The sequence below is a fragment of the Molothrus ater genome, chromosome 1 (genome assembly GCF_012460135.2).
Source record: "Molothrus ater isolate BHLD 08-10-18 breed brown headed cowbird chromosome 1, BPBGC_Mater_1.1, whole genome shotgun sequence".
In the NCBI taxonomy this organism is placed as follows: domain Eukaryota; kingdom Metazoa; phylum Chordata; class Aves; order Passeriformes; family Icteridae; genus Molothrus; species Molothrus ater.
The window spans coordinates 26,160,840-26,176,311 of record NC_050478.2 but is presented as its reverse complement, the minus strand read 5'-3'; the positions used below and the strand labels follow the sequence as shown (position 1 = coordinate 26,176,311).

The following is a 15,472-nucleotide window of genomic DNA, read 5'->3' as shown; positions in this document are numbered from 1 at the left end:
CACCTTTTAGATACCATGTCTGCATCTGATCCCTCAGAGGATTTAAAAAGCAGGAAGAATTTCTGAGGAAGCCAGCTCAAAAATTTTTTCTTTTTTCTTTTTTTAAGTTGTCTTTTATTATTGTAATTGCTACTTCAGTTACCACCTTTGAGTCCTGCAGTCCTGGCAGACTCTCAAACCATCAGGTCAGACTTCAGCTCAAGCCTGGAAGTGATGTACTGCTCTCACATTTCTGATCTAGCCTGTGCTCCAACATTAGCACAGGCAAGCTGAAGACATGTGACTGGCAGAGTGAAAGGTAAAGATGTTTAAGAGTGGGGTTTTTAAATTTAAAAGTACAGTTACTGGAAGTGGGAATACACTTGTGCTCCCAGACTGACATTGTCCCTTTAATGAAATGGCTCAGTCTCTGGCTCAGCACTGGCCAAGTGCCCAACTGTCTTCATTTAAACTTTGGCCAACTAAACAGCAGCAATAAAAGAAAACTTACAAGTGGATAGGCTATTTATTTGTAGATTGCTTTATTTTGGTTAACAAATGGTATTTTCCAGTATGACCTACAGGACATATTTTCTACACTGAAAACTTTTTTAATCCACAATTTGCTTTCTGGATGCCTTCAAAGGTAAGAGACTTTGTTATTTCCTCTCTAGTTTTAGAGGACTGCACTTATGGTTTCAGTATATGTAACTGCTTGATGGACTTGAAAAGAAGATTTAGGAAGGATTTTTGCATTTAACATATTGTCTTCATTATTAATGATATTTACAATTATTTTTTGTAAATCACGTGCTTTTTTGTGTAAATCAGTTTTAATTCAGTATTTAATTTAGTTCAGTAGTCTCTAAAAATATGTTGAATCACTCATTTAAATATTCTAATTTTAATTTTATCAATATATTATCATTATAATAGAATATAATCCTTTTGAAAATTACTGCACATATTCTGTAGCATCCATGTAATATTAATAATATATTCAATTATTGAATTTCATTCTTAAGCCACTGTTTCTTAGAAGAATAAGTTGTTCATACTCATGCTTCAGGCTTTTTGTTAAGAAAGACAAGGCAGTGCTATACCCATATTCCATCTGTAATAAACAGGTTCTACTATCCATGTGAGCTACAGTTGAAGTATTGCTGGTTACTGTGCTTAAACTACCTACACAATGACTTTTTATAAGTGTTTTTTATATATTTTCTCTAGAAGTATGGTTCCCACAAATATGTACTTAAAGTATCTGTATTTATTTATTTACTTCTATTAATGAGGTATTCACAGGTGGCTTTTTACTTTTAACAGGAAGGAAAAGTTGTCTATTTGGGATGAAAGTCAAAAAAATGAGGAAAAACTGTTTTTTCTTTTGCTCTATACTTCTGGCTGTGATAACAAACCAGATAGTACATGGGCAAAACAGAAAAAGAGGAAAGAATATTTACTCTCCTATGCCAAAAGATGAAGGTAAAACCATTTTCTTAAAATTTCTAATTGACTGTGTTTCATGTATCCATGCATTTTAGCATAATTATTTAGTAATTGATAACTTTCATGTGAATATGTAAAATGTGATTTATTTTGATTATGAGGGCTTTTTGACTATTTGGACATGGATTCCAGTTTGATCAATGATTTTCATGGACATGCATATCTCTTAAGAGAAATTACAAGAAACCTGATTTTTTGTTTGAACTTGCATGTGGTAGATTTTCTATACAAAATCAACTAAAATACTAAAACAATCTCATCAAGACCCTAACTTGACAGTTTTCATTAGAATTTCTTGGATTTTTACAGTGGAATTTATCATTAGAATTTTTACAGGGAAGACAGAGGAATCTTTAGGAAAATTATTTTTTGCAGAGAATTATCTGAAATCTGTTGTGCAGGTGTTCCCATCATTCATAGATGTAACTTTCTTGTTCCCTTACAGGTGATATGTGTCTCATTGATATAGTCTTTATCATAGACAGTTCAGAAAGTGCCAAAAATCACTTGTTTGATATACAGAAGAATTTTGTTCAAAACATAACTGACAGCATTTTCCAGATGAAGCCAGTTAAGTCCCACATGTATAGTGTCAAACTAGCAAGCATGCAGTTCAGCAGCACAGTCATCATTGATCATCCCTTTACAGCCTGGCAAAATGTCCAGAATTTTAAGGAAAAAATCAATTCTCTGGGCTTTATTGGCCAAGGCACTTATTCCTATTACGCAGTTTCAAATGCCACTCATCTGTTTAAAACTGAAAGTCGTAAGAGAAGTGTGAAAGTGGCTTTTTTGATGACTGATGGTGTGGATCACCCAAACAGCCCTAATGTCCAGGGTATAGCCACAACAGCTAGAAGTCTTGGGATACATTTTGTTACCATTGGCCTTTCTAAGAAAGCAGTCCAAGAAGAAAAATTGCGCATGATATCTGGTGATTCGTCCTCTAAACGTGTCCTGTGCCTGGATGATCAGAATCTGGTAGTTGATGTAGCATTGGAACTGGTAAGTTATGCTGATGTTAATCTTGTCATGTGTCTATCGTTGGCAGATTTCACTTAATTTTGATAAGGTAAGCCCTGAAGACGGTGCAGAGGGTTTTGCGGTGCCTTCTCTGCTACAGCAGGGGTCAGGGCAGATGGAGCTTCCTTCTGCCAGCCACTCTCCAAGGAGTTGTGTGCTTGGATAATAGTAGCTCAGCTGTTCTGATCACATATCCCAGCACACAGAGTATGTTTTTGAGCATATGAAAATACTTTAGAAGGTAGCTTGATCTCATGCATAATCACTAAGTCCTTCCCCTACATATTTTGTTTGTAGGGCCTTGATTAGCCATATTTTGTTTGTAAGGTCTCTGATTAGAAAGTCTTTTCAGAGTCCCTGTTGTTAGCACTCTGCCTTAATACTGTCTGTTTAGCTATCCCATTAATTCTCATGTCTTGACAAATCATTGTGTGTCACTTGGAATAACCCTCTCTTCCTACCAAGAACGCCTTTCTGTGTGAGTAGTTCCACAGACTGGTTCTCTCCTCTTTGAGGAAGGAATGAAGGATGAAGGTATTCATCATCTCTACCATTCACCTCGGGAGTCTATAAACTAGAGAGGAAAAATTAGTACTCTGTTAAATTAAATCATATCTCTATTAAAGTAATATTTTTATTTTATTTCATTTTCAGGAAGCCTTGCTACAGAAGCAGGTAGGGTTTTTGAGCTCTGTGTTTGGTCACTCTTATTGACTTCCCAAAGTCTGCTTCTTCTATAACAAAACAATACTTGAGGATTAATCAACCTTCCATCTCTGGTTAAATTTTCTGACCATGATTACTTTTTTTTTAAACTTTCCTGCATTTCTTCTGTCCTTTCTCCTGAGAAATCTATGACATTAGCTCATTAGTGAGTAGTATCAACAGTAAGACATAAAGAACTCTTCCTACAAGAGTGAAATAGGTCTAATGCAAGATATGCAAATTAATTTGTTAGAAAACAATAGCAATGTTAAAATGGTTCAAAATTTATGTAAGGTTTCACAGTACTGTTTACTATGTATATGCTATCTTAAGCATTTGTAATTATTACAGTGACTACAGTCACTACTGTAAGAGATTTATTTTTGTTATAAATAAATCAAGTAATGGATTTTCCTTGCTCCATGTGGAAGTTTAATGTTGATTATGTGAGAAATAAATAAATTAGAATATCATTTATTTCCTATTATTCCACTATTATGTTATTTCATCTGTGGCTAGGCAGAACCAAAATTTTTGCTTTAAAATTTTGAAATAATATATTTGAAAAACATTCTCCTTTATCTTTCCATTAACCTTGCAGTGTGTGCAGAAGACCTGTGAGTGTGAAAAGGGAGAAAAAGGAGACAAAGGTGAAAAAGTAAGTATGCGTTTATTTGAGTAGGCTCAAGTATTTGAATTTTAATAAAGATCAAAACTGCACTGTACTTTAATTGGTTACTATGTGAACAAGACATTAGCTGTGCATGCACTGCAAAAAGATTGATTTTTAGCATGTCGTGTTGGTAGTGAAAGGCTACTGTTAAAAGAGGTCAGAAAAAAAATCTATCCACTCAGATACTATCTTGAAAATATATTTTTATTATTGGGTAATAAAACACTGTGGATAAATAGGTGATTTTGGAGCCCAAATAAAAAAGTTCTTCTTGAATCTTGCAAGGAAAGGGGAAGGAAAGGTCCATTAGACAAAGGTTTTCACCCACCACTGACTTCTATTTTTGTAAGGGGTAAAGGTTCAAAAGTCTGAGGGTAATGGATGTATGAGGAAAGGTCTAAAACTCTGCCTCAAACACTCTCTTTTCTCTTGTGACACTTCAGCACATATTTCTTGGCTCTAGTAAGGAACAGAAAAGTGTGAGTTCAGACAGTAGGTGACCTCTCTGACCATTTTTCTGTCTTTAATAGCTCCCCCAGAGACAAGCAAGGTACATTCAGAAGTTTTTTTCCTTTCTCTCTATTCTCTCTCTAATGGTCAGCCATACCATTAGCAGGTTATGACACCAGGGCCTATCATTCAATCCATGTGGATAATGTGCATCTGGATAATGTGCACCAGAACCTCTGCAATTTAAAATTTTTGATCCAAGAATTTTTAAGTTATTGTATCCTAATTTTTAGATGTAGCCTGTTATACAGATGCGTATACACCAAACTTTCTAGTCCCAACCATCATGATCCTCCAAAGAGTAACAAAAAATGGTGCAGTAATTTTTTCCTTAGGGCTGCTGAATATTGACCCTAAACTGTATAGTATAGGGTCTGTATAGTTTTTTTCTAAGCAGAGAAGATGAAATAGTGGTGATTAATTGAGAAATAGGAAGGAAGAACCATGTTTGTTTTCTGTAATGCCTTCCTGATTAGATTTTTCAGATACTCTGTAGAAATTTTTTTTATCATTCAAAATAGTTTAAAAAATATTTGTAGATACCTTATAATACCAGAGTGGGTTTAGCTAAATGAATATTGTGTCACATGTACCATACTTGAATCAGAGCTTATCTAAGCTTATATAACCAAAGCTTATTCCAGGTGATTTTGGACTAAAATATAGTCTTAGACAAGCTGGAGAATTTTGTCCTCATAATGATAATAACATTTTCTTGCTGTGTTTCAGGGCAGTGATGGCAGGAAAGGGGATAAAGGTGACGCAGGACCAAAAGGAAACAAGGTAATGTGAATTTAAAAGAAATAAAGCAAATTTCTATCCAGTTATTCAAACCCCAGATGTCAATATAGCAAAGGAAAAGTATGTTAAAAGAAGTTCTAAATGTTGAGGTTAGCTAGTTTATAGTTAGCTGCTTTAGAAGTGTGAGATAAAAATTTAAAACTAAACTGCTATCAAGATAACACCGCCTATCATTCCAGTTTTTCTCTGACAGCAGATGTGTCTGAATATAGCTGAAAGCTCTTTAGGTTCCTGAGAGCTTTCTAACAGTACACAGATCCCTTGATCAGAGTGGCTCACTCTAATAACTAAGATTTCAGACATCTAATGACAATAGTTCAGTTTTCTATGTCAATGATCAGGAAATGTGTATTTTTGTGGAAGGAAGAAGTGTGAATGTTACTAAATAGGAAAAAACAGTCATGCTTGTTTAACAGTGTTCTTAGTTTTAGTGAAATACATATTTTAGTTGTATTCCTTGTTTCCAATAGGGTGATGCTCAAAAAGGAGATCATGGAGAGAAAGGGGAAGAGGTATGTGACTACTACAGTGCTAACTCATATTTTGTCTTTTCACATTTTCTAAACTAAAAATGTTATTTTCATTTTTTATGTGTCTACTTTATCAATTCTTGAAAGCACCTACACTTAGGCCTGGCTTACAGAAGCATGTATACTGAAAGAAACAGTCTAACCAGATGCTTAAATATAGAGATGAGATGCTACTGGGAGAAAGAGCTCCTGAAGCTGTGTGATTTTGAATTGACTTGCATTAGACTTATCCCAAAGACAGACCTGATAAAAACACTGCATGGCTCTTTGGTGGCTTCTAACACCTGATAATTCTCTGTCTTCTTGTTGATTCACTGGAGAAAGATTAACACTACTCCCTGTATAAGAATAACTCAGTTTAAAAGTCCCATTTAAATGGCAGCATGTATTTGCTAGGAGGTGGCAAACTGAGTGGCATATTTACAGCTAATATATGAGTAAAAAATACACATCTAGATTTGCAGAGAATTATATGTTAAACAGTTTCAGAGAGATATTTTATTGTAGTGAATAGTTAAACTTCTGAAACATAGTTCTTTACTATCGGGGGATTGGGGCTTTTTCTGCTTAAATTAGCAGTATGTTAGGCCTTTGCTTTCTCTTTTATGATTTTTTCCTTTTTTCAATTTTTGAATAGGGAGCTCCTGGCTATAAGGGAGACAAGGTAAGTTTTTTATAGAAGTAATCTGAAAATAAATTGTCACTTGCTGACAGTGTATGTGAAAGAATGAAAAAAAAAGAGCTTGTCTTGTCTTTTTGTCGTGAAAGCTCCTGATACAATCCCCAGAAGTAAATTCAAATTTTATGTAAATGCTTACAGACTGGAATGCTGGAAATAAAAAAAAAAAAACCCACACAAAATCAGAGACTGTAATCTAAAGATAAAAAAAGAAAAGTGTCAGCAACCAGAAAAAGAGTTTTTGGAAGGAAAAGAAAGTTGTGGGTTGAATAAGAGGCTAAGTGGAAAGAAAGAGAAAATGCTTGCTTCAAACACAATGTGACAGCCATCAGCTTTTGAAAAAAACAGCAGAAGGAAGTTTGCTTTTGACCTATTTATAATTTGCAGGGGCTAATGCTCGATCAAGAAAATTTTAAATATAGTCTCTCCAAGAAGATAAAAAAACTATGCATTTCAGTGACTTGGAGGATTCTAGAGATGAATTTCAAAGTGGACCATTGTAGTCAAAAATGAAATAGAGATAATTCCATTTTGACTTTTCTTCATTTGACACTTATATCTCCACATTGTTAACAAAAACAGCGCCTCTATGAATCTTAGTATTTATTAGTAAAATGCTTCAGTCAATTTTGTGATAAGATTTCATGAAAATGGGAACAGTAGACTCATAGGTCTGCTTTTCACGTGTCTGTAGATATGTTAAATCATCAGTGAAAGACTCAATTCTTTCTTCATTCCATATGTGCAATATCACAATTGTTACTCAGGAAAATCTCAGACATCACAGTAATGAAATCAGAGCACAGAAAGGATCTCTGGAGACAGTGCAGTGAGGTGGAAAACTGCAGCAAAACTTATTAGATATTAAATGTATTATCCTCTGATATAAGTTGGATGTTTTGCAGGCATTTTCAGGAACAAACTATCCTGAGTAGAGCAGATCTTATCTTCTACAGACCATATATAATGATGCAACTTTTAAGTCCTCAGAGTCAACTAAACCTCTTGTGCTACTGCTTTCAGAGTCTTTAATGCCTGTAGCATAATCAAATAATCTTGTTTAGCTGTGGACCCTTTGATTTCTTATAAAGGGTGAAAGAGGAGAATGTGGAGCCCCAGGACCAAAAGGAGAAATAGTAAGTATAATTTTTATTTGAACTGTTTCATGTTGATGAAGATACCAGAAAATCATAGAACATATTCATAAACACAGCTTGAAGAGTATTGTAAATTTGGAATACCTTATAATTCCCTGGTGGTAGAGATACATTCATAGTAGAAGAATGATTTGTAAGAACTGAACCAACTATTCACCACATTCCTTTTTTCCATTTTGCCTAAGAAATACAGATCCTTACCTAAAACAGAAGCTGCCCTGACCACTCCCAAGCCTTGCTTACGCAGGACTGAGCATCTTGCAGAGAGCACCAAGTTTATTTCCTTAAAAGTTTAATTTCAATTTGAGTGTATATTGCAATAAAAGCACTTATCTGACATGAACAACTTCAAGTCTACAAGCCCATCTGTGCTGATTGATATGAATTCACACTTCTATCCAGTTTTCCTTTCTTTTTAACCTGTGCAGAGTGCAGTAGTGTTGCAAGTGAATACAGATTTTTACCTGGTTTATTTACATTCTGAAAGATGGAAGGATAACAGACTGCTAAGTGAGATAATCACGTATCTTGAGTTCACACAAGCAGATTTGTATGAGTCATGCAAACCACTGATTTATAGTGCAAATAGCTAAGAACTTGCAATTAGATTGCACTTTTCTTTCTATTAAAGCACATTTCTTCAGTTTTAACAACCATATTATGTTTACCTTTATCAAAGACCACCTTGAAAAGTTTTTGATTTCCTGGAAGCTGCTATTTTATCATTAATTTCAAATAGGAAGTAATAAATATTCATTCCAGAAGTATTTATTGCAAAGAAAAAAAGGCATTATACAATAATGAAAATCTAAAGACTGAGAATATCTTGTGGGATACTGTGGTTCAAAATGGCAGCAAATTTCAGACTTCAGTGAATCAGAAAGTCTGACATATCAATGGAAAAGGAGAGAGCTGCATCTCTCAGAGGAATAAAGAAAGATCATACCTTTTTTATCCAGGCATGTGAGAAATAGCATGACATTATGTGAAACATCTACTAAGGTAAAAGGAAGATGTTCAGAAGCTGGCAAAGAACGTAATCAAAGCAGCCAAGAGATCTGGATATAGAAAACGTGCCAGGGCTGCCAAAAATCTGCTTTGCTTCATTTCTGTTGAGGACAGTGACGAAAAAAACTTTGTCCTCTGATGGGGATCAGTCAGTTCCGGAATTCTCACCTTCACGTTCACAAATTCTGAAGACAGAACAAAGTTATGGCTTTATTTTTAAAGAAAGCATCCTAGGCTAGACAAAGTCAGACACAGAACACAAATAGCCAGTTTTATGAGAAGCAAATTCAGTATTCTGAGGTTGATCTTTAGCTGGGGTGATGGATATTGAAGCATGATTGGGAGTCCAATTTGAAAATGTTGCATTTATCCACTACCACTTTCCAATCTCACTAATCAGACTGAATCCAGTAGTTTTAGTTCTGTATATCAGAGCTTTTTCAAGTGCTGTTCAGGCTTGAAATTCAGACAGTTTCTGTTTGGTTTGAAATCAGAACTGATTCATACATTTGTATGCTACAAAAGTAGCCATCATTGTGTCAGCATATCACTGTTTGTACCATCCCTTACTTGTGTAGTCGGGCTGGAAATGTGCTGGAACTGAGTGGGCTTATCTCTCTCTCTGGTGGCTGATGCTTGGCCTGGGAGCAAAGGCCAGGGAGCAGAGAATTGTTTAAAATTTCTGACTCTGAAGAGGGGGCAGTTGATGGAGTGTCTGCATAGGTGTCACTGCTAAATTTGTCAAGGCTATTGGAAGTTCAAAATGTGACACATCTTGAAAAATGCAGCAGTCTGCCAGCGCCTCTGCCCATATAAATGTTGCTAATTAAAAGAAAAGAGAAATTTAAAAGCCAGTAAATTTGCTCAAAACTATTTTTGCTTTAAAAATAAACTATAACTGAGTATTGACTCAGAGGAAGTGAAATTCTGTAGAATATACATTGTTGTGACTAAAAAAAAACAGTGAAGCAGGAAGATTTTTTAATAATCTGAAGTGGTGGTGACTGGTAAGAACTCATCAAATGGAGAAATCACACCTAGTGGAATAAAAAAAGCATTTTAAATTTCTTAAAATGGCATTTAAAACTTTTCGGATGCATTTAAAATGGATTTTGTGAACTATTAGTGTGATTCTGCTGGGCAAGTATTTAATCTGATTCATCAGCAGTTTGAGTTCGTGAGACAAAGTTACCTGAAGTTATTCTAGTATAGACATTGCAGCATTTTTATTAATAATTCTGTATCTAATATGCTTCTAAGAATTAAATTTTAAGAACTTTATCAAATAAAAACTTCTTAATCAAATAACTAAGATGTTAATTAGACATTCACTGTGCTTGTTGTATATGAAAAGCATTTTAACCAAATATTGAGGGTGGAATGTAGCAGACAATTACTGAACACAGTATGAGAGCAGCAGTACTCTGGTGAGAGGATAAAGTCTCTAGAAAGTGCTTGAACAGAGATTTGAGCCGTTACATGTACATGTCAAGTGCCTCACATTTGAAAGCAGATTGGAATTTCCTTTTAATCTGATAACTGAATCTATTTTTTCCTCAGGGTTTACAGGGCTCTGTGGGCCCTACAGGACCTCGGGGACCTCAGGTAAGGGAACTAAAAGCTACCAAATAAAAAGGAAAGATTATATTTTGTAAGGTTCTTCTGCTTACAACCTGTTAATTCTGTGAAAAACAGCCATGTTTTTCTACTGGCACTGGTTTTTAAGTATTAACAATATTCAATGTATTGGGCACTTCACAGGGTATGATACAGAAAACTCTTGTCCTTTAGAGCTTCGAATTGTGCTATATTATAATGTACTCCATTCAGGGGAAATAAAGCCCTAACATTTGTATGGTCTTCAAAGGCAGTTCACTCTTTGCTTTGACTTTTCCATAGGGTATCAGGGGAGATCCAGGTCAGCAAGGCCCAAAAGGCATCCAAGGAAACAAGGTAAGATGTAGCTGTGAATGTGTTGTTGAACATGTTATTTATATAGGGAGAGAGGATGCAGAAATTCTATAGATCCTTTATAGTCTACCATCCTTTTTTTCAGTAGCTTTGTTACTAGTGGTGTTATTTGCACAGCAATAATGTCCCGACATGGGTGCTGCACCATCATGTGATGAAGGTTTGGTATTGTTGGCACATGCACCTGCTTTCTTATCTGGGTCTACAAGAACATTTCATAAGAACATTTCTCCAAGAACATGCACAATAAGATGCAACCTAGGACCTTCCTAGAGCCACAGCACTTATGTCAGAATTTAAATCACCTGAATATGTCTTGACTTTCACCATCACTTGGGAAGCTTTTTTTCTAGAATGTTTTTGCCTACAATGCCTGTGTTTAAAGATTTTAAGTATTTCTAGATGAAGGTTAAACCCTTCAGACTGATTATTTATAATGATTTTTAATTGCTTGTGTGGTGGATAAACTCAGGACAACTTTGAAATTGGTCAAGGTAGGAGATTTTATGGCAATTAATGCCTTAGAGATATTTAAAATGGATAATTTAGACTTAATGACTACACCTTGTCAAGCAAAATCAGTTGGATAAGGTGTGTGATTAATTTAGGAAGTTTTCTGGTTTGCGAAACTTTGGAAAATTGCTTTATGTGAATATGGTTGTCTTGCCCATGGGAGAGTTATTAACATCAAAGTTTGGTACAGAAAGATCTTCCATTTATCAGTTTGATACAAAGACTTTCTACAACAGGATCATTGATCACCTGGCTAACAATCTAAGTTATACAAGACAAATTAATTCATACAAAGCTGCTTTATAAAAGATGCACTATATAAACACTCATGTTTTGTTTCTTAGGCAACAATTAATTAGAAAATTCACAGAAATAAATTTAGATATGGGAAACATTTATTTTAAAAAATTTAGAATATTGCCATCCATCATGATTTTCCTCCTCCTGACCAATGCTTTTTCATACTTCTCATTTCTTCATCTTCTCAAAAAAATGTTTGATTGGGAAATCTGGTGCAGAGTACTTCAGAAGTGGAAAAAGAAATAGGATGAAGTTTGAAAGAAACTATTCATGCATGTGGTGGAAAAATCATGTCTCTCTCTAACTTCAGCACAGCAAATGACAGTAATTTTTTTTATCTGTCATTTCACAGTGATGAGTCCAAGACAGTAGAACCAAATACTTCTATTATATACAAAACCATATTTGTTGAACCTTGTATGTCCTCCTGTCAGTCCCTTCACATATTTTCATGTCTGTAAAATACACACATCTTTCTCTAGAATCCATCTACATGGATACAGTATTTATGGTCTGTTGTCAGGCTTTAGCTGCAGATTTTCAGTAAGAATGAGAAACTTCCTTCTCTTACCAGCTTTCAACTTGCCAGCCTGCTGTTTAAAGTCTGTAGTCACGATTTTTCTAGGCTCAAACATCTATAATAATAAAAATACTGCCAGACAAGTTTAGCTAATACACTTAGATAATTATATTTAAAGAGCATGGAAGAATCATATGTTTAGGGTTTTTTTCTTGTCCATACCTAATGCCAAAGCTAACCTTTGGCATTTTGGAGCTTATTTGAGATGAGTGAAAAATGTATTAATGATCAGTACAGATAATCAGTGGTTGTCTTCAGATTAATAAACAGCCATTCAGCTTGTAAAGGTCAAGGCCTTTTTTGGTTCAGACACATAGCAGTCTTTCCAATATTTTTTGTCCTCACAGGAGGATTATTAAAGGGCTCTTTTAAAATTAGTTTTCATGACACATAATACAATATCTCTGAAAAGTGGCAGGTATTTATAATAGCCTTGGATAAAATAAATTATTTCTGTCTGATTTCTGTCATTTTCCTGCTTAGGTTCTACGTATCTCTTAACTCAGTTGGTTAATACAATTAAAAAGCATCTGAACTGGTTACTTCATATCTTTTGCTGGATTTATCAACATATTGTTGTGTTCTCATTAAAATACAGCATTGCCCTTCAATAGCAATACAACCCCAGAAAAATCCAACATTCTAAGACAAAAAGACTTAATTCATCTTGATTTCCACTCCAGGAAAGAAGCAGAATCATCATGATTTTAATGGAAAACAGAGTTCTAGTAATCGATGTAGCATTTTTGCAAAGCTAAATTGGGGTCCCCTAGTATTCTCAGTTTTGGATTAAAAAAAATCTCTTTTAGACATGCATATATGTATTGATTTACTCAGACTAGTTGACATTTTTTTGTCTGTTTTTAATTTATTTTCAGATGCTTAACTAATATTTATTTCAAAAAACCCAAGCCAACAACAATTTATTCCGTGCTATAGCACCAGTAAGGTTCCATAAGAGTAAATTCAAGGTAATTTTTGAAGATTTTTTTTAGTGAGGATGATAATAGTAGTGGATAAATTACAAACAAATTTCAGTGGATAAATTACAAACTGAATTATATAGTTACAGATTATAAAATTGAGGCATGAAATCCATTTATGACCTGTGTTCCACTCATAAAAAAGTGATGAGCAGAGAGTACTTATGGTTATCGTTTCAGAATTGACATTGGGTTTATTTAAACTCTTGAACCAGCTACTAGATATAAAGTGCATGTTTCTAGAGATCACAATATATTCATGGAAAGGCTGAGATTGATGTTCTTAAAATCCACTGCTGTAGTAAGGAACCTCTCTGGAAAATTTGATTTGCATAGTAAGATTTTCAATTAAAGGATAAAGTTTTATGAACAGACATATATTCAAACTTCTAAGGAAAAGGTTAAGTTTGAATATGGATATTCAAAGCAGTTTTTCCCATAAAATTATCCAGGGACAATTCTGTAAAAAATCCATCGTTGCATATTTTCCTGAATACATTTCCCAGAACAAGCTGCTATGGGATCTGCTTCTTCTCTGATGACATATGAATTCTTTCCTCACTTATGTGGCAAGTTACAACTTTCCCAGAAGACTGGGAAAAAGTCCAATTTTCCTATGAACAAGTTTAGTTCCTAGATGTCTCAACTAAGAAATACAAAATATCAAGTATATCTGTTAAAATATCTATATCTATTTGCATTGTTGTTGCCAATGTTCACTTTAAAGATAAAATCGTTAAATTTGAAAGATTTTTTTTTTTACTGTTGCTTAATCATTATCACATTGTAGACTGAAATACAGTGTGTTTGTGTCCCTTACAGTATGCATGGGCTTTCTAAAAAGGAAATAAATTATTTATGCTGGCACTAAGTGGAACTCATCCTAACATAATGAACAGTGAGGGGGAGTGGATGGTGAGTTTTTTGGGTTAGACTGTTAGGTATGTTCCAGGCTTAAAATGGTACAATTTCAATATGTAGAAACATTAAGCTCCCATCAAGTGTAATTTTCCTTCCCATTGCTCAAGATGATACTACATGCCACCTGAAGGAAAATCCCAATAAGGGGAGAAGAAAGAATGTGAGCAAAGCATTAAACAAAGACAATTATTATCAAAAACCTTTTTGAATGAGCAGAATTTTCTTTTTACGTGTAGACATAATGTGACATTATTGCCAGAACTTCATGGTTTTCATAGGTTCCACATTACCTGTTGCACCAAGACCACAGAAGATAAAACCCAGATTTGTTAATAGCCATTTGAAGTTTGAAACGTTCTGTCTTTAAAAAAGACTGAATCATTTAAATTTCCAAGTTTTGCATATTGTCTGCTAGAAGGTTGAGTTTCTTTCTCCATTAATATTCAGGCATCCTCTTCTATCCATAAAAAGGTGTGTCACAGAACAATATTTTCATATTACCCTACATGACTTTTATCACAAGGCTTTTTACTCTCCCTACCCCATCACCTAACAGTACCATACCTACAGCAACAGCTCTTGCAAGGCACATGACACCAGTTATTGGAGGGAAAACTCTGTAATGTTTTTATCATGGTTAAAAAATAGAGCTTTTGGAAAAATATTAACTTCAGCAGGACTCCCATCTGCATTCAAGACATGGCTCTGTCATGTGGGTGAACTTGCAAAGAAGTGAATTATTTGTGATAGGAAGCATCCCTCAGAGTTAATGTCCTTGGGAAATTCTGTCAGGGACTGTCAACATAGACAGGAAATGCAATCTCCTTTTGGGTGACAGGGAAAAAAATTGGAGAGCACTTTCCAAGCACAATGAAGGGGGTTGGCTTATTGTTTCAGCTGAGGGATGAGCCTGTATTTATCAATTTATCAATTATCAATCAGCCTGTATTACCATTTTTCAGCATGCAACAAGTTCCTACACCATTTCAGGGGTTTTGTTTTATCAGCTGGAGGCCATGTGCTGAGTGGCATTTGCCATGCCCAGGACATAGTGGTGCTATGTACAGCTGAAATATTTTTTTTACCTGATGGATATTTTTTAAAATACATTTTCAACTTCACTTATTTTTTGGATTCATTCTGTGGACCATGTTCATACATCCATCCTGCCTTCTCCATTGAAGAATCAAGGATTGTGAATTGGAGCAGCTAATGCTTAGCATACTGCCTTGCATTGCAGAAGCCTGTGCCTGTTCCTCTCTGTCTCTGGCACCTCTTGCATCCATCCCTGTCCATCCTAAACTGTCTCCAGGCCCTGAAGCTGCACAGGGCTGAACCTGTTAATGTGGCTTGTCAAGTGGAAAGGCACTGAAGCCAGAGTTGGTGCTGAGGCAAGGAAGCCTATGGGCTGAAAGGCAAAACTTCATAGGCACCAGAGTGTAGGAAGCATAGAAGATGGGTTGTTTGAGGAATTTTTGTTGTTTTTGTTTGATCAGTTTCAAACGAACACATCAGGAAAAACATAGGTATGAGGAAAACTGGTAAATTTTCAATTGGACTTATATCAGTAAAAATTGCATTATTTATGATAATCTGTATACAAATGAACAGAATTTTGACTCTGGTCCAA

At 35.0% G+C, this 15,472-nt stretch overlaps 1 protein-coding gene across 1 annotated transcript in view; it reads left to right on the top strand.

The window, feature by feature from the left end:
• The first annotated feature begins 548 nt into the window (after window positions 1-548).
• COL28A1 (collagen type XXVIII alpha 1 chain) overlaps window positions 549-15,472 on the top strand; it is a 57,031-nt gene continuing 42,107 nt past the window's right edge. The window contains exons 1-11 of the mRNA XM_036406884.2: window positions 549-625; window positions 1,306-1,464; window positions 1,934-2,493; window positions 3,166-3,186; window positions 3,818-3,874; window positions 5,129-5,182; window positions 5,671-5,712; window positions 6,368-6,394; window positions 7,501-7,545; window positions 10,135-10,179; window positions 10,474-10,527. Coding sequence (XP_036262777.1) covers window positions 1,329-1,464; window positions 1,934-2,493; window positions 3,166-3,186; window positions 3,818-3,874; window positions 5,129-5,182; window positions 5,671-5,712; window positions 6,368-6,394; window positions 7,501-7,545; window positions 10,135-10,179; window positions 10,474-10,527 — 1,041 coding nt within the window. The 5' untranslated portion in view covers window positions 549-625; window positions 1,306-1,328. The remainder of the gene's footprint in view (window positions 626-1,305; window positions 1,465-1,933; window positions 2,494-3,165; window positions 3,187-3,817; window positions 3,875-5,128; window positions 5,183-5,670; window positions 5,713-6,367; window positions 6,395-7,500; window positions 7,546-10,134; window positions 10,180-10,473; window positions 10,528-15,472) is intronic.